A 23,443-nucleotide genomic window follows, 5' to 3' on the forward strand; every position below is an offset into this window, starting at 1 on the left:
GAGACACTGGGGCCTTGTTCTTCTCTTCTGCAGGAATGCTCCTGGTGTTCCTCTTGGGCTTTGGGGGCTTCTGAGCTTGAGCTTTGGGAGCAGTCTTGGGCTTTGATGGAGCAGCCCCTGACTTGATAGCATCTCCCATAAGCTTCTGAGCTTTGGGTGCTGGTGCAGCATCCTCTTCCTCTTCTGACTCTCTTACCATAGTTGATTTTCCAAGAACTTTTGCAGTTCTGGTTCTTGCCCTCTTCTTTTTCTTGTCATCTCCTGCTGCTTCACCATCATCAGATTCTATGGTGAATTTCATTGTCTCTCCTGTTGCAACCTTCCTTGGCTTTGACATTGGGATTCTTCTGGCAGGTGCCTTCTTGTTCAAGCCTGGCTTTGTTGCAGCAGCTGTGCCATACTCCTTCTTCAAGACTTTCTTCCTTGAGGTGGCTTCATCCTCAACAGCCACATAGTCCTCATCCTCAGAGTCTGAGGTTCTCTTCTTCCTAGCTCTAGTGGCTGCCTTGGGCAAGTTACTAGGTGTGCTCCTGCTGCCCTCATCATAGTTGCTTGAGGGATCTGAACCCTCACTCAATTGTACTTGTTCCTCAGATCTGTTCTGACTGTCACTCTGGTCAGACATCTTGGCAATCTCACTGACAGCAGACCCTGTGAATAGATGTAGATGAGGTAGAGTGGATGAGCATCACAAAGTGCAGAGGTTTTGCAAGAAAGATGACTCAAAAATTTAGTTTTAGTTCTCCACAGAAAGCATTTCGGAGCTACCGATTTGATAAACTCGGTGATACCGAAGCAATTTTTGGAGCCTAAACTAGTGAACTCGGTCAGACCGAGTCACAGTTTGGTGGCACCGAGACTGCTAGGGTTTCACAGAGAATCGAACTCGGTCACACCGATGTGAAGTTTTCGGTCAGACCGAAAACGCATGTGCAATGGCCTAAGCCAAATCGGTGAGACCGATTTCTCCAACTCGGTCGGTCCGAGATGAGTTCGGCGGAGACCTAACCCTAAATTTTCAAATCAAATCTAACCTAAAGGATGTTTTCTGTGGATAGAACGTTTGCATACGTGGTAAAGATCATGGCAAAGCAATGTGCTATGAATCGGAGTTAAGGAATTAGCACATAGAGTCAAACCCATACCCTAGTTCGGCAGAGGTTCGCTACGGCGGCAACGACGAAGCAGATTTCCGTTGACGGTGATGGAAACCAGTGGTGGGAGGTCGCTGGCGGCAAGGAGACGATCCGGAGACCCGAGGAGGTAGAGCAGGACACACGCGCGGGCTGAGGAGTTTTGAAGAAATTTCCAAAATCTCACCCGTGGGTTTATATATCCCGACCCTGTCGGTGTGACCGAGTGGAACAACTCAGTGGCACCGAGATGCAGAATCGCAAGCGGTTACTACAACTCAGTGTGACCGAAAGGTTCAAATCGGTTGCGCTGAGATTGAAAACCTATATCAACTTAGTGAACTCGGTGTGACCGAAGTGGATGACTCGGTCATACCGAAATGCACAAAGAGGTTTTGGAAGTTTAAGTCTATGATGAATCGAGGACTCCGAGTGCCCCTTACACAGAGTGATTCGAATCTGACTTGATCAAACTTTGTGATGTAGCATGAATAGAGTTTGAGACGAGAAAAGCATAGATAGCTAGAGGGAGTTCTTAGGCATTCTTGTCCATCCATTTGGCAAAAGACAAAGAGCCAAACAATCAAAGAAACAAATGGATGTCCTCGAATGAGTAAAATATGCATCCAACATGCTCACACAATAAAATGGCAAATGAAATATGTGACAAAGCATGCACAAACACTCTAGCATCTATCAAGCAATTGGCGATGACTAGGTCATCTATATATGAGTATATTGACTTAGGAGTCAAATGAGAACATTTGATCATAGGTCATACTCATCGTTTTAGCACAAGTGGGGTTACCACTTTTACATAAAGCATTGTTGTGTTCACATCATTAGAGTTGCTTTAGCCCAATTGATTAGAGTAAATCTCCCCCTAGATGTGATATCCCCCCTAAGAGGGATGAACTAATGTTGGTTTTGTCGATGATGACTTCATGTAGGTGTTGAAGATGTGGATGCTCAATGTTGATGTAGATCGTTTGGAGCAATCCATTGGAGTGAGTTGCACTTTCAATACCTACACGGGTTAGTGCCACAAGGAACAAACAAGGATATCCATAGACATAGAGTGATGTACACATAGATGATGTCCATGAAAGCATTAGGTTACCTTGTCCCTTGTCTTACCAACAAGAGGGTTTGTGACTCCTTGAACTTGTGCAAGATATGGAAGTTGTTTGCACACGTCCTTGCCAAAAGATATGAGTGATGTATGTTGGCGGAGTCACCCTCAAGAACTCTCTAGTCCTTCTTCTTCGGGATCCACACCATCTTGATGGGAATCCTTGGAGTTGTAGTCGTACTTGATGTAGTAGAACTTGATGTAGTCTTGGGAACCCGCTTGACCAAGGCCTTGGGAGCTTCTTCAAATGCATCAATCTCCTCTTGAAGCTTGTCCTTGCCTTTTTGCTTGTGGTCTTGTGGTGGAAGATCATCTTGAGCTTGTGTTCCTTGAAGGAAGTAGGATCATACTTCCTCTTATTGAGGAACAAACTTCGTCTTGGGGTATTGATCTTCTTCCCACTCAACTCCATTGGCATTGAACTTTCGTTCAAAACCAACACCTTGATTCTTCCGGTGTCTTCCTTGCTTTCATACAATTTCCTCAAATTGCTTACTTCCGGCAAGGCTCTTGTAAACACCTTTCTCTATAATTTCCTTCAATAAGCTATTTTCTTGCTCAAGTGTGACTTGGCTAAGAGAATCATTAGTGGAATCAAGATAACTACTAGAAGCAACAACATTGGATTTAACATGATTATTGTTACTACTAGATGAAGAATCTTTCTTACTCTTGTTGCTAGATCTTACTTGAGGCATGTAAGTAGACAAGAGTAAACGCTTGGCAATATAAGAAGAACTTTTCTTGCAAAGATCATCATTGATTGCTTTTAAGAATCATGCTCTTGCTCAAGGTTGAGCTTTTCAAAGCCTAGCTTCTCATGAGTCTTTAAAAGTTCTCGATGATCTTCTAAGGTAGTTTCATGAGCTAACTTAAGAGTGTTTAGTTCTTTAGTTAGACGCTCAATCTTATTCTTATCATCATCATTCGTTTTATCTTGATTAGCATGATTAATAGCAAGTTCATCATAGTTTTCATAACTAGAGTTGTCAACAAGTAAATCATCATCTCCTAGCAAATCATCTTCATCACTATTGAAATCAACATACTCGGGGTGTGATACCTTTGGGCCTTTAGCCATGAAGCATCTTCCAATTCCTTCATTTGGTGAGTCAAATATGTCGTAGGAGTTGGTTGACACAAGTGCTAGACTGGCAACACCTTCATCTTGAGTATATTCGGAGTCGGAGTGATAACTTCTTTCGGAGTGATGGTCGGAGTCGGAGCCGAATACGCATTCACAAACATGAGCTTGATGTCTTCGCTTTGTGTAGCTCCTTGATGATTTGTCCTTCCTTTCCGAATCCTTGCTTCTCCGAGAGGTTCTACGTTCGTAACGATCATCTCTACTCCTTCTCTCTCTTGGTGGTGATTCTTCTCTACTACTTCTTCTTTTAGGAGAATCTTCTCTTCTTTTGTAGGGAACCGTACACTCATCGGAGTAGTGTCCGGGTCTTCCACAATTGTAGCAATTTCGTTCACGGCTTGAAGATCTTTTGTCATTGTAGGACCTTGACTTGGAACTTCTTTCCTTGCTTCTACTCTTGTAGAACTTGTTGAAATTCTTCACCATTAGGCTCAATTCTTCATTGAAGGTTTGTTTCTCACTTGATGATGTGGGAGCATCACATGAGGCTTTGTAAACACCACTTGACTTGTTGTGAAGCTCTTCCTTATCCTTGAGTGACATCTCATTAGCAACAATTCGTCCAATGACTTCCGTTGGCTTGAGATCTTCGTAATTGGGCATCATTTGGATCAATATGCACACGGTATTGAAGGAAATATGCCCTAGAGGCAATAATAAAGTTATTGTTTATTTCCTTATATCATGATAAATGTTTATTATTCATGCTAGAATTGTATTAACCGGAAACATGATACATGTGTGAATACATAGACAAACAGAGTGTCACTAGTATGCCTCTACTTAACTAGCTCGTTGATCAAAGATGGTTATGTTTCCTAGCCATAGACATGAGTTGTCATTTGATTAACGGGATCACATCATTAGGAGAATGATGTGATTGACTTGACCCATTCCGTTAGCTTAGCACTTGATCGTTTAGTATGTTGTTGTTGCTTTCTTCATGACTTATACATGTTCCTATGACTATGAGATTATGCAACTCCCGTTTACCGGAGGAACACTTTGTGTGCTACCAAACGTCACAACGTAACTGGGTGATTATAAAGGTGCTCTACAGGTGTCTCCGAAGGTACTTGTTGGGTTGGCGTATTTCGAGATTAGGATTTGTCACTCCGATTGTCGGAGAGGTATCTCTGGGCCCACTCGGTAATGCACATCACTTAAGCCTTGCAAGCATTGCAACTAATGAGTTAGTTGCGGGATGATGTATTACGGAACGAGTAAAGAGACTTGCCGGTAACGAGATTGAACTAGGTAGTGAGATACCGACGACCGAATCTCGGGCAAGTAACATACCGATGACAAAGGGAACAACGTATATTGTTATGCGGTTCGACCAATAAAGATCTTCATAGAATATGTAGGAGCCAATATGGGCATCCATGTTCCGCTATTGGTTATTGACCAGAGAAGTGTCTCGGTCATGTCTACATAGTTCTCGAACCCGTAGGGTCCGCACGCTTAACGTTCGTTGATGATATAGTATTTATGAGTTATGTATGTTGGTAACCGAATGTTGTTCGGAGTTCCGGATAAGATCATGGACATGACGAGGAACTCCGGAATGGTCCGGAGATAAAGTTTGATATATGGGATAATAGTGTTTGGTCTCCGGAAGGGTTCCGGAATTCACCGGAAGGGGTTCCAGATGTTTCCCGAAATGCTTGGGTACGAGAACACTTTATTTGGTCCAAATGGGAAAGCCCGCAAGGTTTTTGGAAAGCGCAAAAGGAAGTTTTGCGGAGTCCAGGGGCCAGACGCCAGGGTCCCTGGCGTCTGGCCCTGGAGTCCGAGAAGGACTCTTGCCTTTCGGGTGAAACCGACTTTGTGGAGGCTTTTACTCCAAGTTTCGACCCCAAGGCTCAACATATAAATAGAGGGGTAGGGCTAGCACCCAAGACACATCAAGAAACACCAAGCCGTGTGCCGGCAACCCCGTCCCCTCTAGTTTATCCTCCGTCATAGTTTTCGCAGTGCTTAGGCGAAGCCCTGCGGAGATTGTTCTTCACCAACACCGTCACCACGCCGTTGTGCTATCGGAACTCATCTACTACTTCGCCCCTCTTGCTGGATCGAGAAGGCGAGGACGTCATCGAGCTGAACGTGTGCTGAACGCGGAGGTGTCGTACGTTCGGTACTTGATCGAGACGGATCATGAAGGTGTACGACTACATCAACCGCGTTGATAAAACGCTTCCGCTTACGGTCTACAAGGGTACGTAGACAACACTCTCCCCTCTCGGTTCTTTCCATCACCATGATCTTGCGTGTGCATAGGAAATTTTTTGAAATTACTACGTTCCCCAACAGTGGCATCCGAGCCTGGTTTTATGCGTAGACGTTATATGCACGAGTAGAACACAAGTGAGTTGTGGGCGATACAAGTCATACTGCTTACCAGCATGTCATACTTTGGTTCGGCGGTATTGTTGGATGAAGCGGCCCGGACCGACATTACGCGTACGCTTACGTGAGACTGGTTCTACCGACGTGCTTTGCACACAGGTGGCTGGCGGGTGTCAGTTTCTCCGACTTTAGTTGAACCGAGTGTGGCTACGCCCGGTCCTTGAGAAGGTTAAAACAACACTAACTTGACGAACTATCGTTGTGGTTTTGATGCGTAGGTAAGAACGGTTCTTGCTCAGCCCGTAGCAGCCACGTAAAACTTGCAACAACAAAGTAGAGGGCGTCTAACTTGTTTTTGCAGGGCATGTTGTGATGTGATATGGTCAAGACGTGATGCTATATTTTATTGTATGAGATGATCATGTTTTGTAACCGAGTTATCGGCAACTGGCAGGAGCCATATGGTTGTCGCTTTATTGTATGCAATGCAATCGCCCTGTAATGCTTTACTTTATCACTAAGCGGTAGTGATAGTCGTAGAAGCATAAGTTGTCGAGACGACAACGATGCTACGATGGAGATCAAGGTGTCGCGCCGGTGACGATGGTGATCATGACGGTGCTTCGGAGATGGAGATCACAAGCACAAGATGATGATGGCCATATCATATCACTTATATTGATTGCATGTGATGTTTATCTTTTATGCATCTTATCTTGCTTTGTTTGACAGTAGCATTATAAGATGATCTCTCACTAAATTTCAAGGTATAAGTGTTCTCCCTGAGTATGCACCGTTGCCAAAGTTCGTCGTGCCTAGACACCACGTGATGATCGGGTGTGATAAGCTCTACGTCCATCTACAACGGGTGCAAGCCAGTTTTGCACACGCAGAATACTCAGGTTAAACTTGACGAGCCTAGCATATGCAGATATGGCCTCGGAACACTGAGACCTAAAGGTCGAGCGTGAATCATATAGTAGATATGATCAACATAGTGATGTTCACCATTGAAAACTACTCCATTTCACGTGATGATCGGTTATGGTTTAGTTTATTTGGATCACGTGATCACTTAGATGATTAGAGGGATGTCTATCTAAGTGGGAGTTCTTAAGTAATATGATTAATTGAACTTTAATTTATCATGAACTTAGTCCTGATAGTATTTGCATATCTATGTTGTAGATCAATAGCTCGCGTTTAGCTCCCCTGTTTTATTTTTGACATGTTCCTAGAGAAAACTAAGTTGAAAGATGTTAGTAGCAATGATGCGGATTGGATCCGTGATCTGAGGATTATCCTCATTGATGCACAGAAGAATTATGTCCTTGATGCACCGCTAGGTGACAGACTGATTGCAGGAGCAGATACAGACGTTAGGAATGTTTGGCAAGCTCAAAATGATGACTACTTGATAGTTTAGTGCACCATGCTTAACGGCTTAGAATCGGGACATCAAAGATGTTTTGAACGTCATGGACCATATGAGATGTTCCAGGAGTTGAAGTTAATATTTCAAGCAAATACCCGAGTTGAGAGATATGAAGTCTCCAACAAGTTCTATAGCTAAAAGATGGAGGAGAATAGCTCAAGCAGTGAGCATGTGCTCAGATTGTCTGGGTACTACAATCGCTTGAATCAAGTGGGAGTTAATCTTCCAGATAAGATAGTGATTGACAGAGGTCTCTAGTCACTATCACCGGGTTACTTGAACTTCGTGATGAACTATAATATGCAAGGGATAACGGAAACGATTCCCAAAGCTCTTCGTGATGCTGAAATCGACGAAGGTAGAAATCAAGAAAAACATCAAGTGTTGATGGTTGACAAGACCACTAGTTTCAAGAAAAGGGCAAAGGGAAGAAGGGGAACTTCAAAGAAGAACGACAAGCAAGTTGCTGCTCATGTGAAGAAACCCAAGTCTGGACCTAAGCCTGAGACTGAGTGCTTCTACTGCAAAGGGACTGGTCACTGGAAGCGGAACTGCCCCAAGTATTTGGCGGATAAGAAGGATGGCAAAGTGAACAAAGGTATATTTGATATACATGTTATTGATGTGTACTTTACTAGTGTTTATAGCAACCCCTTAGTATTTGATACTAGTACAGTTGCTATGATTAGTAACTCGAAACGGGAGTTGCAGAATGAACAGAGACTAGTTAAGGGTGAACTGACGATGTGTGTTGGAAGTGGTTCCAAGATTGATATAATCATCATCACACACTCCCTATACTTTCGGGATTAGTTTTGAAATAAGTGTTATTTGTGTTTGCGTTGAGCATGAATATGATTTGATCATGTTTATTGCAATACGGTTATTCATGTAAGTTAGAGAACAATTGTTGTTCTGTTTACATGAATAAAACCTTCTATGGTCATACACACCAACGAAAATGATTTGTTGGATCTCGATCGTAGTGATACACATAATATTGAAGCCAAAAGATGCAAAGTTAATAATGATAGTGCACCTTATTTGTGGCACTGCCGTTTAGGTCATATTGGTGTAAAGCGCATGAAGAAACTCCATGCTGATGGAATTTTGGAATCACTTGATTGTGAATCACTTGATGCTTGCGAACCATGCCCTATGGGCAAGATGACTAAAACTCCGTTTTCCAGAACAATGGAGCGAGCAACTGAATTATTGGAAATAATACATACTGATGTATAAGATCCGATGAGTGTTGAGGCTCGCGGCGGGTATCATTATTTTCTGACCTTCACTGATGATTTGAGCAGATATGGGTATATCTACTTGATGAAACATACGTCTGAAACATTTGAAAAGTTCAAAGAATTTCAGAGTGAAGTGGAAAATCATCGTAACAAGAAAATAAAGTTTCGGCGATCTGATCGTGGAGGAGAATATTTGAGTTACGAGTTTGGTCTACATTTGAAACAATGCGGCATAGTTTCGCAACTCACGCCACCTGGAACACCACAGCGTAATGGTGTGTCCGAACGTCGTAATCGTACTTTACTAGATATGGTGCGATCTATGATGTCTCTTACTGATTTACCGCTATTGTTTTGGAGTTATGCTTTAGAGACGGTTGCATTCACGTTAAATAGGGCACCATCAAAATCCGTTGAGACGACGCCTTATGAACTGTGGTTTGGCAAGAAACCAAAGTTGTCGTTTCTTAAAGTTTGGGGTTGCAATGCTTATGTGAAAAAGTTTTCATCCTGATAAGCTCAAACCCAAATCGGAGAATTGTGTCTTCATAGGATACCCAAAGGAGACAGTTGGGTACACCTTCTATCACAGATCCGAAGGCAAGACATTCATTGCTAAGAATGGATCCTTTCTAGAGAAGGAGTTTCTCTCGAAAGAAGTGAGTGGGAGGAAAGTAGAACTTGATGAGGTAACTGTACCTGCTCCCTAAATTGGAAAGTAGTTCATCACAGAAATCTGTTCCTGTTACTCCTACACCAATTAGTGAGGAAGCTAATGATGATGATCATGTAACTTCAGATCAAGTTACTACCAAACCTCGTAGGTCAACCAGAGTGAGATCCGCACCAGAGTGGTACGATAATCCTGTTCTGGAGGTCATATTACTTGACCATGACGAACCTACGAACTATGAGGAAGCGATGATGAGCCCAGATTCCGCAAAATGGCTTGAGGCCATGAAATCTGAGATGGGATCCATGTATGAGAACAAAGTATGGACTTTGATTGACTTGCCCGATGATTGGTGAGCCATTGAGATTAAATGGATCTTCAAGAGGAAGACGGACGCTGATAGTAGTGTTACTATCTACAAAGCTAGACTTGTCGAAAAAGGTTTTGGCAAAGTTCAAGGTGAGATTTTCTCACTCGTAGCGATGCTTAAGTCTGTCCGAATCATGTTAGCAAATTGCCACATTTTATGAAATCTGGCAAATGGATGTCAAAACTACATTCCTTAATGGATTTCTTAAAGAAGAGTTGTATATGATGCAACCAGAAGGTTTTGTCGATCCTAAAGGTGCTAACAAAAGGTGCAAGATCCAACGATCCATCTATGGACTGGTGCAAGCATCTCGGAGTTGGAATATATGCTTTGATGAGTTGATCAAAGCATATAGTTTTATACAGACTTGCGGTGAAGCATGTATTTACAAGAAAGTGAGTGGGAGCACTACAACATTTCTGATAAATATATGTGAATGACATATTGTTAATCGGAAATAATGTAGAATTTTCTGGAAAGCATAAAGGAGTATTTGAAAGGAGTTTTTCAAAGAAATACCTCGGTGAAGCTGCTTACATATTGAGCATCAAGATCTATATAGATAGATCAAGACGCTTGATAAGTTTTTTCAATGAGTACATACCTTGACAAGATTTTGAAGTAGTTCAAAATGGAACAGTCAAAGAATGAGTTCTTGCCTGTGTTACAAGGTGAGAAGTTGAGTAAGTCTCAAAGCCCGACCACGATAGAAGATAGAAAGAGAATGAAAGTCATTCCCTATGCCACAACCGTAGGTTCTATAAAGTATGTCATGCTGTGTACCAGATCTATTGTAAACCCTACACTGAGTTTGGCAAGGGAGTACAATAGTGATCTAGGAGTACATCACTGGACAGCGGTCAAAATTATCCTTAGTGGAATAAGGATATGTTTCTCGATTATGGAGGTGACAAAATGTTCGTCGTAAAGAGTTCCGTCGATGCAAGCTTTGACATCGATCTGGATGACTCTAAGTCTCGATCTAGATACATGTTGAAAGTGGGAGCTATTAGCTAGAGTATCTCCATGCAGACCATTGTAGACATAGAATTTGCAAAATACTTACGGATCTGAATGTGACAGACCCGTTGACTAAAATTATCTCACAAGCAAAACATGATCACACCTTAGTACTCTTTGGGTGTTAATCACATAGCGATGTGAACTAGATTACTGACTCTAGTAAACCCTTTGGGTGTTGGTCACATATCGATGTGAACTATGGGTGTTAACCACATAAAGATGTGAACTATTGATGTTAAATCACATGGCGATGTGAACTAGATTATTGACTCTAGTGCAAGTGGGAGACTGAAGGAAATATGCCCTAGAGGCAATAATAAAGTTATTATTTATTTCCTTATTTCATGATAAATGTTTATTATTCATGCTAGAATTGTATTAACCGGAAACATGATACATGTGTGAATACATAGACAAACAGAGTGTCACTAGTATGCCTCTACTTAACTAGCTCGTTGATCAAAGATGGTTATGTTTCCTAGCCATATACATGAGTTGTCATTTGATTAACGGGATCACATCATTAGGAGAATGATGTGATTGACTTGGCCCATTCCGTTAGCTTAGCACTTGATCGTTTAGTATGTTGCTATTGCTTTCTTCATGACTTATACATGTTCCTATGACTATGAGATTATGCAACTCCCGTTTACCGGAGAAACACTTTGTGTGCTACCAAACGTCACAATGTAACTGGGTGATTATAAAGGTGCTCTACAGGTGTCTCCGAAGGTACTTGTTGGGTTGGCGTATTTCGAGATTAGGATTTGTCACTCCGATTGTCGGAGAGGTATCTCTGGGCCCACTCGGTAATGCACATCACTTAAGCCTTGTAGGCATTGCAACTAATGAGTTAGTTGCGGGATGATGTATTACGAAATGAGTAAAGAGACTTGCCGGTAACGAGATTGAACTAGGTATTGAGATACCGACGATCGAATCTCGGGAAAGTAACATACCGATGACAAAGGGAACAACGTATATTGTTATGCGGTTCGACCAATAAAGATCTTCGTAGAATATGTAGGAGCCAATATGGGCATCCAGATTCCGCTATTGGTTATGACCAGAGAAGTGTCTCGGTCATGTCTACATAGTTCTCGAACCCGTAGGGTCCGCACGCTTAACGTTCGTTGACGATATAGTATTTATGAGTTATGTATGTTGGTAACCGAATGTTGTTCGGAGTTCCGGATAAGATCATGGACATGACGAGGAAGTCCAGAATGGTCCGGAGATAAAGTTTGATATATGGGATAATAGTGTTTGGTCTCCGGAAGGGTTCCGAAATTCACTGGAAGGGGTTCCGGATGTTTCCCGAAATGTTTGGGTATGAGAACACTTTATTTGGGCCAAAGGGGAAAGCCCACAAGGTTTTTGGAAAGCGCAAAAGGAAGTTTTGCGGAGTCCAGGGGCAAGATGCCGGGTACCCTGGCGTCTGGCCCTGGAGTCCGAGAAGGACTCTTGCCTTTCGGGTGAAACCGACTTTGTGGAGGCTTTTACTCCAAGTTTCGACCCCAAGGCTCAACATATAAATAGAGGGGTAGGGCTAGCACCCAAGACACATCAAGAAACACCAAGCCGTGTGCCGGCAACCCCGTCCCCTCTAGTTTATCCTCCATCATAGTTTTCGCAGTGCTTAGGCGAAGCCCTGCGGAGATTGTTCTTCACCAACACCGTCACCACGCCGTCGTGCTGCCGGAACTCATCTACTACTTCGCCCCTCTTGCTGGATCAAGAAGGCGATGACGTCATCGAGCTGAACGTGTGCTGAACGCGGAGGTGCCGTATGTTCGGTACTTGATCGGGACGGATCGTGAAGGTGTATGACTACATCAACCACGTTGATAAACGCTTCCGCTTACGGTCTACGAGGGTACGTAGACAACACTCTCCCCTCTCGTTGCTATGCATCACCATGATCTTGCGTGTGCGTAGGAATTTTTTTGAAATTACTACGTTCCCCAACAGGTATCATATTTTCCCTCCAAGGCTCTTAGGATCTTCTTGATGATGAATCTATCGGTCATCTCTTCACTTCCTAATCCGGCAATATCATTTGTGATGAGAGCAAGCCTAGAGTACATTTCAGCGACACCTTCACCATCCTTCATTTTGAACTTGTCAAGTTGACTTTGAAGCACATCCAATTTGGATTCCTTGATGGAGTCGGTTCCTTCATGCATATCAATCAAAGTGTCCCAAATTTCCTTTGCATTCTCAAGACGGCTGATTTTGTTGAATTCTTCGGGGCACAATCCGTTGAAGAGAATATCACAAGCTTGAGCATTGTATTGCAGCATCTTCAACTCTTCCGCGGTAGCTTCACGGTTCGGTTCTCTCCCATCAAAGAGTTCACCTTGCAAGCCAATACACACAATAGCACAAACGGCGGGGTTATGTCCAAGAATATGCATTTTCATCTTATGCTTCCAACTAGCAAAATTAGTACCATCAAAGTAAGGACCTCTACGATGGTAATTTCCCTCGCTAGACGCCATACTCTCCTAGGTTGTGAAACCAAGCCTATGATCACCAAAAGCTATGGAAATCAAGGAAAATGGAGACCAAAGCTCTGATACCACTTGTAGGATCGAAAAGATGTCTAGAGGGGGGTGATTAGACTACTTGACCAAATAAAAATCTAGCCTTTTCCCAATTTTAAGTCTTGGCAGATTTTAGCAACTTAGCACAAGTCAAGTAAAAAATCTACACATGCAAGTCTAAGAGTATAGCAGCGGAATGTAAAACATTGCACATGAAGGTAAAGGGAGGAGTTTGGAGGGAGCAAACCCAATGTAGACACGGAGATTTTTGGCGTGGTTCCGATAGGTGGTGCTATCGTACATCCACGTTGATGGAGACTTCAACCCACGAAGGGTAACGGTTGCGCGAGTCCATGGAGGGCTCCACCCACGAAGGGTCCACGAAGAAGCAACCTTGTCTATCCCACCATGGCCATCACCCACGAAGGACTTTCCTCACTAGTGTATATCTTCATGAAGTAGGCGATCTCCTTGCCCGTACAACTCCTTGGTTCAACTCCACAATCTTGACGGAGGCTCCCAAGTGACACCTAACCAATCTAGGAGACACCACTCTCCAAAAGGTAATAGATGGTGTGTTGATGATGAACTCCTTGCTCTTGTGCTTCAAATGATAGTCTCCCCAACACTCAACTCTCTCTCGCTCAGATTTGGATTTGGTGGAAAGATGATTTGAGTGGAAAGCAACTTGGAGAAGGCTAGAGATCAAGATTCATATGGTTGGAATGGAATATCTTGACCTCAACACATGAGTAGGTGGTTCTCTCTCAGAAAATGTATGATGGAAGTGTAGGCATGTTCTGATGGCTCTCTCCACGAATGAAGAGTGGGTGGAGGGGTATATATAGCCTCCACACAAAATCTAACCGTTACACACAAATCACCAAACTCGATGGGACCGAATAATGAAACTCGGTCAGACCGATTTAGTTTAAAATGTGAACGTTAGGCTTTTCGGTGGGACCGACATGTCAACTCGGTGAGACCGATTTCATTAGGGTTAGGGCATAACGTAATCTCGGTGTGACCGATTTTGGTAACAAGCTAACAGAGAGTTGGTCAGGCAAACTTGGTGGGACCAATTCGCTCATCTCGGTGAGACCGAAATGTTACGAAAGGGAAATAGAGAGTTTGCATTGCGAACTCGGTGGGACCAATCGCTCATCTCGGTTGGACCAAAACGTTACGAAGGGAAACAGAGAGTTTGCAATCCCATCTCGGTGAGACCGAGATCCCTATCAGTAAGACCGAAGTGACTAGGGTTTTGTGGCAATGGCTATGTCAACTGAACTCGGTGGCGCCGGATAGAAAGTTTCGGTGGGGCCGAGTTTGACTTTTGGTTTGGGACATATGTGGATATGGGAAAGTGGTTGAGGGTTTTGGAGCATATCACTAAGCATTTTGAGCAAGCAAGCCATTAAGCAACACCTCATCGCCTTTTAATAGTATTGGCTTTTCCTATGGACTCAATGTGATCTTGGATCACTAAAAGTAAAATGTAGAGTCTTGAGCTTTAGAGCTTGAGCCAATCTTTTGTCCTTAGCATTTTGAGGGGTCCACATTCCTAATCCATGTCATGCCAATCATTGAGCTTTCCTGAAATATTTATCTTGAAATAGCATTAGCTCAATGAGCTATATGTTGTTAATAATTACCAAAACCACCCAGGGATAGTTGCACTTTCACAAAGGTCATGCCGGATTTTTCCGTGAATTTTGGCATGACTTGTGCTAGAATATGTAGGAAATATCGAGTGGCCTGGATTTTCTAGAAAAATAATTTAACGACATTTCGGGTTGACTTTAAGTCTGTCAAGCCTCCGTCACCGACGGTCGAGAAATCAGTGAGGGAGTGTATCCACCATATATGAGAGAGGACGAAGAATCCCGATTGTTGTCATGGGGTCGTTTCTCCTTCTTCTCCGGGTGCTAGACCTTCGTTATGCACTAGGGGAAGGAGGAGTAACAACCATCACCGACGGTCGTAAATGTCAGAGAAGAATCAGTGAGTGAGAGTCTTCACCATATATGAGAGGACGAAAAATCCCGACTGTTGTCGTGGGGGTCGCTTCTCCTTCGTTCCCGTGTGCTAGACATTTTGGTGTAATGCACTCGGGGACGAAAGGAGGAGCGATCATCACCAATGGTCGAATGTATACACCACGCGAGCTGAGAGTTTTCAAGAAAAAGACTCGGCAGACCTATAGTCAACCCATGATGAATAATAATGATCATATTTAGTTTTTGTAGTACATATATTGAATTGTACAAGTTTAATCTTTGAATTATGAACCTAGGAAATGTCGTTATCGGACGACGAAAGTCTCCCGGGGGAGTGCGTCTGGTGCAATGACGACCGGGGTCTGTGCGACAGGTCTCACCTGGACGAAGGTCGGCGCTTCAGCATTAAGCTCCAGGAGACCTTCGATGTTGAAACGGTATGCAACGACGACAAGTGTTTTTTCCGTAAGTAAGCATGACTTCAACTATTTCAACGTGTAATTTTCATCTTTTACAATTCGAGTAGCTTATCCCATGCCATGCAAGGCGCTATGCCTTGGAGATGATGGATTTTGAAGACCATTAAAATTTTGAAACAAAGAAAATTCACCTAAGGACCCATCATGGTATGGATTTTGAAGTAAATCTGTACATTCTGAGAGCGACCATTTTGGTTGCACAAATTGGGAAGCACTTTGCAAGATGTATGGTTTTTATGAGGGTATGCTTGTCACCATGGATCTTGGTGATCCTGACATCGACCAAGACAATATGGACATTTGGGTCCTTGTTGATACTCTTCCAATTCTACCGCTATGTGAGTTTCTCAAACATAGTTATTAACTAATTTATATTGTTTATTTCAAAATAGTTGACACCTTATTTTCATTCTTCAAACAATGTGCGGAAGATGATAGACAGAACCTACTACACCGATGGCTCTCAGTTAACTTATCAGGAGAAAAATCATCTAATCGCATTTTGTACTGATCTTGAGAAGTACAATACCTATTATCAAACTCCTCCACATTATGGTCAATACGTGCCACTAGTGCACGTGTTGAACTACGGTAACATCCATGGAAATGCCATGGTAAGATTTTTTACTATTACAACATCTGTGCATCTTTTGCATAAATTTTTTTAAAACTTAACTACATTGCTAACTACGAAGTTATTACTACGTTTTTCAACCATATGATGTATCAGAATGGTCGCCTTGATGCTTTGAACATACAGTCAGGTCATCCTACGAATCACACCTGTCCATATCGGATTTCTAAAACCGGTGAAGACATGATAATCAAAGAATGGAAAAAAGGTATGGTCAGTCGTAGGGAGGTTCTTGGAAGCAACATTGTGCGAAAGGCAAGAATTGGAGACAGGATAATCTCCATTCTCCATAATGGAGAGTCAGGGGCTATCTTAGTTTATGCTATTTTACCTAAGAGAAGGTAGTAGGTCCTAGCTAATACTCATGATCGTGTGCTAAGAACAACTAAGTAGGATTGGTTAGATGACTAGGATGATGATGTGGTATCGAGTAGAAGTTGTATGATCGATTATGATGAGTATGACTTGTTATTATGATACCAATGATGAGTTATTTATTATTATTATCGATGATGCATGATGCTAAGTTGTTATATGAGCATGATGAGTTATTTTATATATATATATATATCAGTAGGTGAAATGGATATGGATTAGATTCAAGTGGAGGCAACATGTGGTGCACATCGAAAGTACTACTAATCCAAACTAGATCAAGTTTGGATTAGAGTAGTACTTTCGACATGCACCATATGTTGCCTCCACTTGAATCTACTCCACGTTCATTTCACCCACTGTTATATATAATAACTAATCATGGTCATAAAATCATATGATGAAAGTACTGTATATAAAACCACAACGAAAATAAGTTGTATTTTTTAAAATACAGAAAAAGTTAGCAGCAGCGCTTTTCAGAAGAAACGCTACTGCTACTTACTACTATCAGTAGCGCTTTCCCAACGAAAGCGCTACTGCTAACTAGGTATAGCAGCAGCGCTCCCTTTCCAGCACTACTGCTACTAGTTAGCTGTAGCGCCTTAGTGGTAGCGCTCGTACAAGCGCTACTGCTAGCTATAAAACAAGCGCTACTACTAGGGTTTTCCCTAGTAGTGGCGGTGGCGTCTGGGCCGGAGATGAAGTCCCCTGCGGCAAGGACGGGATAGAGGACTGCTCTGCCGGAGCTGCCGGCGCAGAGGCCACGAACGGCTGCGGAGCGCGCGCGGCGGCGGAGCTGCGAGCCAGACGGCGCGGAGGAGGAAGAAGAGAGAAGAGAGCAATGGATCCGGCAGCTCGGGGTGGATTTGGTGCAATTTGGGATGGGGTTGGGCTGTCGGGTCCGACGTGGCAGGCGTGCCCGGGCGCCCCATATCCGTCCCATATTTAGGCTGGATATGAGGGGTGCCGGTCAGCCTGGGCGTTTGAGGGGTCCATCTGGGTCAAAAAATCGTGACCGGACAATGACCGTGCGGCCCGCCCGAACGTATGAGGCGGGTTTAAGAGGTCCAGTTGTAGATGCTCTAAGTTAAAAGTGCAGTAATATAGTATTCATTCATAAAGCACGTCCAGCGGAATGTTCGTCCGCGCACATATCTAGCTAATGCACGTCCGCGGGTCTAGCCCATCCTTTATGGCACTTATATACAATAAAAATGATTCGAGCGCAGGTGAATATGCTACCTTTGATGACTTTAACCACAATACATGTCACTCTTCTCGAACTCCCAAAGCAAAACTATCACTCAGTTACCTAATACAATCTCTTTTTTGTGCCATCCCACCGCAAAATCATCATGGCCTCCGGTGGCCATTGTGACATATCTGCAGACAATACATACAATTCAAAAAACCGAGAACATATAAACCTATGAGAGATTTGTTTCTTTTTCAATTCTTCCGAAGCAAACAATAAATGGATAGCTACAATTTCAGCTTCTTTTTTATCATTTGTTACAGTTGTGTCCAATATTTTGTGCAGAGTAGGTCACACTTGGACTCTGGGTCATACGGTGTGTAGATAGTATTACGGAGTCGTGTCCTAATAGGACACTTGTATCCTAGGCCTCTTATATAATGAGGAGGTAGACGCACGATGTAACTTATGCCAACATAATAACACATGCACGCGGGAAAGCCGGCTCGAGCCACCACCGCCACGCCAGGCACACACCGCCGAGACCGTCAAAACCTCCACGCTAACTCATCACACGCCCATGCACCGCGTCTCCGCCCAATGACGTCGGCCCGCGCTGCCCACCACGATGCGGAGGGGAGAAGAGGCCCTGCCGCCGCCCATCCTGATACGGCTTTGCCCGTCAGCGAGATCTGGCGGCGGCAATGAGCGGGAAGGAGGGAGGGGAGGAAGAGCCTAGGGCTGGCGGTGGCTGGGGAAGAGGAAAGTTTCGGGGCTATGCCCTCTACACACACAACACATGACCAAATCCCATGTCAGCAGGCCTCCATGTGTGAGTGTGGCCGCTTCAGGAAAGCACCCTTGTTTATAGCATTTTGAAATAAATATTGCACTAGCATTACTTTAAAGCTGCAAAACTTGTTTTTTTGTGAAAGGTCTGAGATCATATATTAAATATCACTAGCATATATGTCCGTGCGTTGCAACGGGAGAAAAAAATAATATGCATATAAAGTTAGTGAGAATTATATGTGCAAGCAAAATCGTGTGTGCATATGAAAAAAAAAACATTTAGCTTCTCGGTTTCGCCGGGTGTGAAGTAGCCAATCCGCTATTTTTCCATTCATTGACGAGGGCATTTAAGAGTTTTGTTACGTCATCTTACGCCAGAGAAGGACCGTGAATTATTCAATCTACTTTCCTTTCAATCGAGGAGATTTTAAGTTATGAAGTTTCTTAATATTGTAGTAAACATGAAGCATTTTTCAAATCCTGGACATGTTTTTGAAAATTCTGTACACTTTCAGAAAAACGCGAATAAAATTTAAAACAGGAACATCTTTTAAAATTCCCAAGCATTTTCTGCAAACATCAATTTTTTTAAGAAAACATGGACATTATTTGAATTTATGAACATTTTATTAAAACAAAAACATGAGTTGAAAATTCATAACATTTTTCAAACATGTGTATCTTTTATACGCAAACATTATTTTGAATTGTAAAAATTTCACTTAACCAAAAATATTATTCGAATTTGAAGCATTTTTTAAAATGTCATTTTACTTTTAGAAAACATGAACAATTTTGCAAAATGATATTTTTTGAAAAAATGCGAAACCTTTTTCAAGTTTAAAATATTTTTGAAAATAGTAATAAAATTTTGGAATTCTGAACATTTTCCTAAATTTGTTTTTTTTATTCTAAACATTTCTTGAGAGTTTTAAATTTATGAAATAAATTTTATAAGAGAAATAAACTTGGAAGGGAAAAAAAGAGATAGCGGAAGGAGAATAAAAATAGAAGTAAACACAGAAACAAAGAAAAATGGGCCAGCCCATTATCCGTTGTCCTGTGCGAAGCTTTGACTATTTGTTGCCCTGTCCGCAAAATAGAGTTTCCCGAGCTGTGTGGGCAGAAAAATAAGTGGGCTGGCTTCGCTGGGCCACAACGCGTGGCCCATGTATCGATCAAAAAAGGGCGAGTGCGATGGTTCGAACTTGGGATGTGTCGTTAGAGAGAGCAGCGCTGTTACCACCAGGCAATGAACCACTTGGTGTTTGTCAATCTCTTTTCCCTCTTTTACTGTTTCTCCAGCTCACGAGATTTTCTTCCTCTTCATTTTCCTGTTCTTTTTTCATTTTTCTTTTCTTATTCCTTTTTCTTTTCTTCGTAAATGTGCGATTTTTCCCCAAATTTAATGAACTTTTTATCAAAATCGATGAACTGTTTTTTAAATTCGATGATTTTTTTTTCAAAATCAACAAACTTGTTTTCAAAATCGACGAACTTATTTCCAAATCGGTGAACTTTTTTCAAAATCAATGAACTCTTTTCAAAACCGATGAACTTTTTTTCCGAATCGATGAACTCTTTTCAAAATCGACGAACTCTTCTGCAAAATCAATGAACTCTTTTCAAAATCGATGAACTCTTTTCTAAGTTGATGAACTTTTTTTCCAAAATAGATGAACTCTTGTGAACTTTTTTCAAAATCGATGAACTCTTTTCAAAATCGACGAACTCTTTTCAAAGTCGATGAACTCTTTTTTCAAAACTGATGAACATTTTTCCAAATCAATGAACTCTTTTAAAAAATCAATGAACTCTTTTCAAAATCGATGAACACTTTTTCAAAATCAATGAACTCTTTTCAAAACCGATGAACTTTTTAAAAATCAATGAATTTTTTTAATACGATTTTTCTTAAACCAATGAACTTTTCTGTAATTCATGAACTTTTTCCTAAATGTTTTCAAATAATTTAAAAATGATAGCGCTACATTAAACGTTCACATGTGTAGTAAATTGCGCGGCTACAAATATACATTATGAATTGGTCCTGTATTTGGTCAGTACCGCGTGGTAGTCCAGTTGGTTGGCCATAGCCCTCCCCTGTTGGAGGGCGCGAGTTTGATCCTCTACTTGAACTATTTTCTAGGTGTTTTTTCGAGCAAACGACCTTTATGCACTGATAGTTCAATCCTCTAGGACGTGGAACCGGCGCTCTCAAGCATAATCGGATAGAAAAAACATTTTTCGGCGGTGAACGGATGAATTTTTTTATGAAACGCACCTTACTTTATTAGTAGGTATTGATATGTCCTTACAAACACACATTTGCAGGAAAGTAGAAATACATATAAATTTTAAAGATGCCGAAGTCTTCTTCTTGCTGCATCCACCGATGCCATGCCGTGGGCATAGCTCGATGCCGTCTCTGGGCCTCTGCCTCGGCCACCAACTTTATAGACGATTAAGATTTTTAATTTTTCAAGCAACCGAGAACTATCTTTAAAACTTGAGGACGTATCAAGGGGGAAAAGACAGCCCAGGGTTACTACAGAAGTTGCAATTTTCCCAAGTCGTTGCTGAATGCTGATTAACACCTGATGGAAATGGAGACCATTCACAGCATCAGCAAAACAGCAAAGCCAACGTTCACAGCAACCCACATCGGAACCACCTCACCGAGCCCCGTCCCTGCCGTCCCGCCGGACAGCGGCTCGTAGTACGACGGTGGTATTTGTGGGAGGCCGCGGCCGCGCGCCACGGTGACGTCGAACCGCATCCCCCTCCGGCAGTGCTCCCCCTCGCCGGCGCCCGAGAAGAAGTAGTTTGCGCCCTCCGCAGCTAACATCACTGTCAAGAAGGCCTCCTCTGCCTTCCACCCGCCACCGATAGCGCCACCGTCGTAGCCGCAGAGCTTGTATATCGTAGAGTTGGTCGTGTGCACGACCGTGTTATCCGTGCGGGTCTTGAAGCCTGTAAATGCAAACCGAGATGATCATGTGACCGACATGATCCCAGAAATGAGGGCAATTCGTGCTAGATTCGCACCGAATTCAGTTGTTCCGAACAGAGACTAATAAGATTTTGAGTTGCCCCCTGCACGCCGAAGCTAAAGGAAATGCAGTGAAAGAAGACATACTGAGGTAGTCGCCGAGGTAGAAGGTGCGGTTGGCTGCCCAGGCCGAGTAGTTGGCCGTCGAGGCATTCGCCTTGCCGTCAAACAACCACCCGGCACCGTCGCCGACGGTGTGGTTCGTGCCGAACGGTGGCAGTGCCGACGCCGTCGTGTTCCGGCTCGCCGTCGCATTGCTTGAAGCTGCCTTGACTGTTGGGGAGACGGCACCGAGGAGTAATCCTACCGCCATGGACGTTGAGACAAGATAGCTCATGGCATGCATCATGGGAGGAAATCGCTGATGCCTAAGCTGCTAAAACCTGTGTTCGTACTCGGCTGTTAAGTTGCTGATAAGTCTTGTACTAATCTGGTTGTAAACTGACATGGTTAATTACCATTGTAGCGCATGATTATTTTTTGGGATGTCAACGGTGTATGCTGCGGCCCCCAGATCGGGTCGGCGCCGTCCAGGGATTACTGCTGCAGGAACCTTCCTACATGGCCGGTGATGAGATCCATACACAAGTACTTTAAAGAATTGATCCTAGTATTTGTCTGAATTGTCTAGACCTTTGGCGTCCTAACAGGAGTTTTTTAATGGCAAATGCTACCAATGTATTCTTTCTCAGACCTGCAATGAAAAACTATATGTGATGGGGTTTACGCCTTTTTCTTAGGGATATAAGCCGTCTTAAGGCATTTCTAACAAATCCCTTATAACCAGCTGTTTTACTTCTCTAACCGGCACTTAGCCGATCCCGTCATAAGGAGTGTAATTTTTACCTTGTCCCTAAATTTGTTCCTATATTTACTCCGTCTCAAGGCGGTCGAGTATGATTTTTCTTCAACCAAAGACCTCCTCGTGGCTAGCCGGCAACTCACGTGAACCTCCCATGGCCTCGCCTGTGACCTCGGGCCTCGCCGGTGACCCCTGCCTATACTACTATTGGTACGGCCACTGTTAAAATAAATCCGAGGCACTAAATCGATCGTCCGAGGATCAAGCAATCACACGAGCACGACACCGAGATTTGTTAACGAGGTTCACCGATATGGCTACATCCCCGGGGCTTGACTACGGGCGCTCCTCCCCGTGACACCGTCACAATACCGCACACCGGCCACCCGGGCGCCGGCACACGCCGCCGGCTCCCCCTTGCGTGCCTGTGCTATTATGTTGGCATAGGTTACATCGTGTGTCTAAGCCCGCTATATATGAGAGGCCTAGAATACAAGTGTCCTACTTGGACACGACTCCATATCCTATCTAAACACAATACAACTATAAATCCAACTATAACCTACCTTGTACATAATATTCGACACAACTCTAACAAACTCCACCTTGGCGAATATTCTCCACCACCTTGAATTCGCCAATGCGTCAAACTTCCATGTACATTGGACTTGAGCTTATCCCATGAGTACCGCTGCTACTCCAAAGACTCCATGCGACTCCACCTGCAACTTGTAGTCCCTTCTTTTTTTACCACAATCAACACTCGAGCAAAATTAAGTTCCTTGTTACTCTAGTTTGTGCTCCCAACTTCCAGAGTATCCGTCCAACGCCATCACACACTGATCACTGACCTGCGTGAAAAGTGAACAACTCACATATTGGGTATCACACATAAGAGTTACCTGAACTCAACATCACCGCTCCTTTCTTGACCGTCTATCTCAAACTTGAAGGAATTTCACCGTTGCTTGTAGTCGTCCCGAGTCAAATTCGCAGTTATCTCACCACATGTATGACCACCAGAGCCCTGGCCCGTCTCCATGTCACGTGCGCACC

General features: G+C 43.1%; 2 protein-coding genes across 2 annotated transcripts in view; both read right to left on the reverse strand.

Moving 5' to 3' along the window:
• Positions 1-23,443, reverse strand: part of LOC109747021 (ubiquitin-ribosomal protein eL40 fusion protein) — a 242,586-nt gene that overhangs the window by 200,154 nt on the left and 18,989 nt on the right. The gene's annotated exons all lie outside the window — the stretch shown is intronic.
• On the reverse strand, positions 20,817-21,991 carry LOC109751107 (early nodulin-like protein 18). Its single transcript, XM_020310013.3, has 2 exons — positions 21,673-21,991; positions 20,817-21,506 (listed from the first exon to the last, which is right to left on the reverse strand). Exons 1-2 carry the CDS (start codon positions 21,932-21,934, stop codon positions 21,151-21,153), a joined length of 618 nt encoding a protein of 205 aa, XP_020165602.1. The 5' UTR covers positions 21,935-21,991; the 3' UTR covers positions 20,817-21,150.

This window comes from Aegilops tauschii, chromosome 4 (assembly GCF_002575655.3).
Source record: "Aegilops tauschii subsp. strangulata cultivar AL8/78 chromosome 4, Aet v6.0, whole genome shotgun sequence".
Taxonomy (NCBI): domain Eukaryota; kingdom Viridiplantae; phylum Streptophyta; class Magnoliopsida; order Poales; family Poaceae; genus Aegilops; species Aegilops tauschii.

Bases quoted from the DNA above. Each gene is read 5' to 3' on its own strand.
- LOC109751107 (XM_020310013.3), bottom strand. From the start codon at position 21,934: ATGATGCATGCCATGAGCTATCTTGTCTCAACGTCCATGGCGGTAGGA. The intron at 21,507-21,672 runs GTATGTCTTCTT...TTGCATTTACAG, and splicing joins CTACCTCGGCGACTACCTCA to GCTTCAAGACCCGCACGGAT.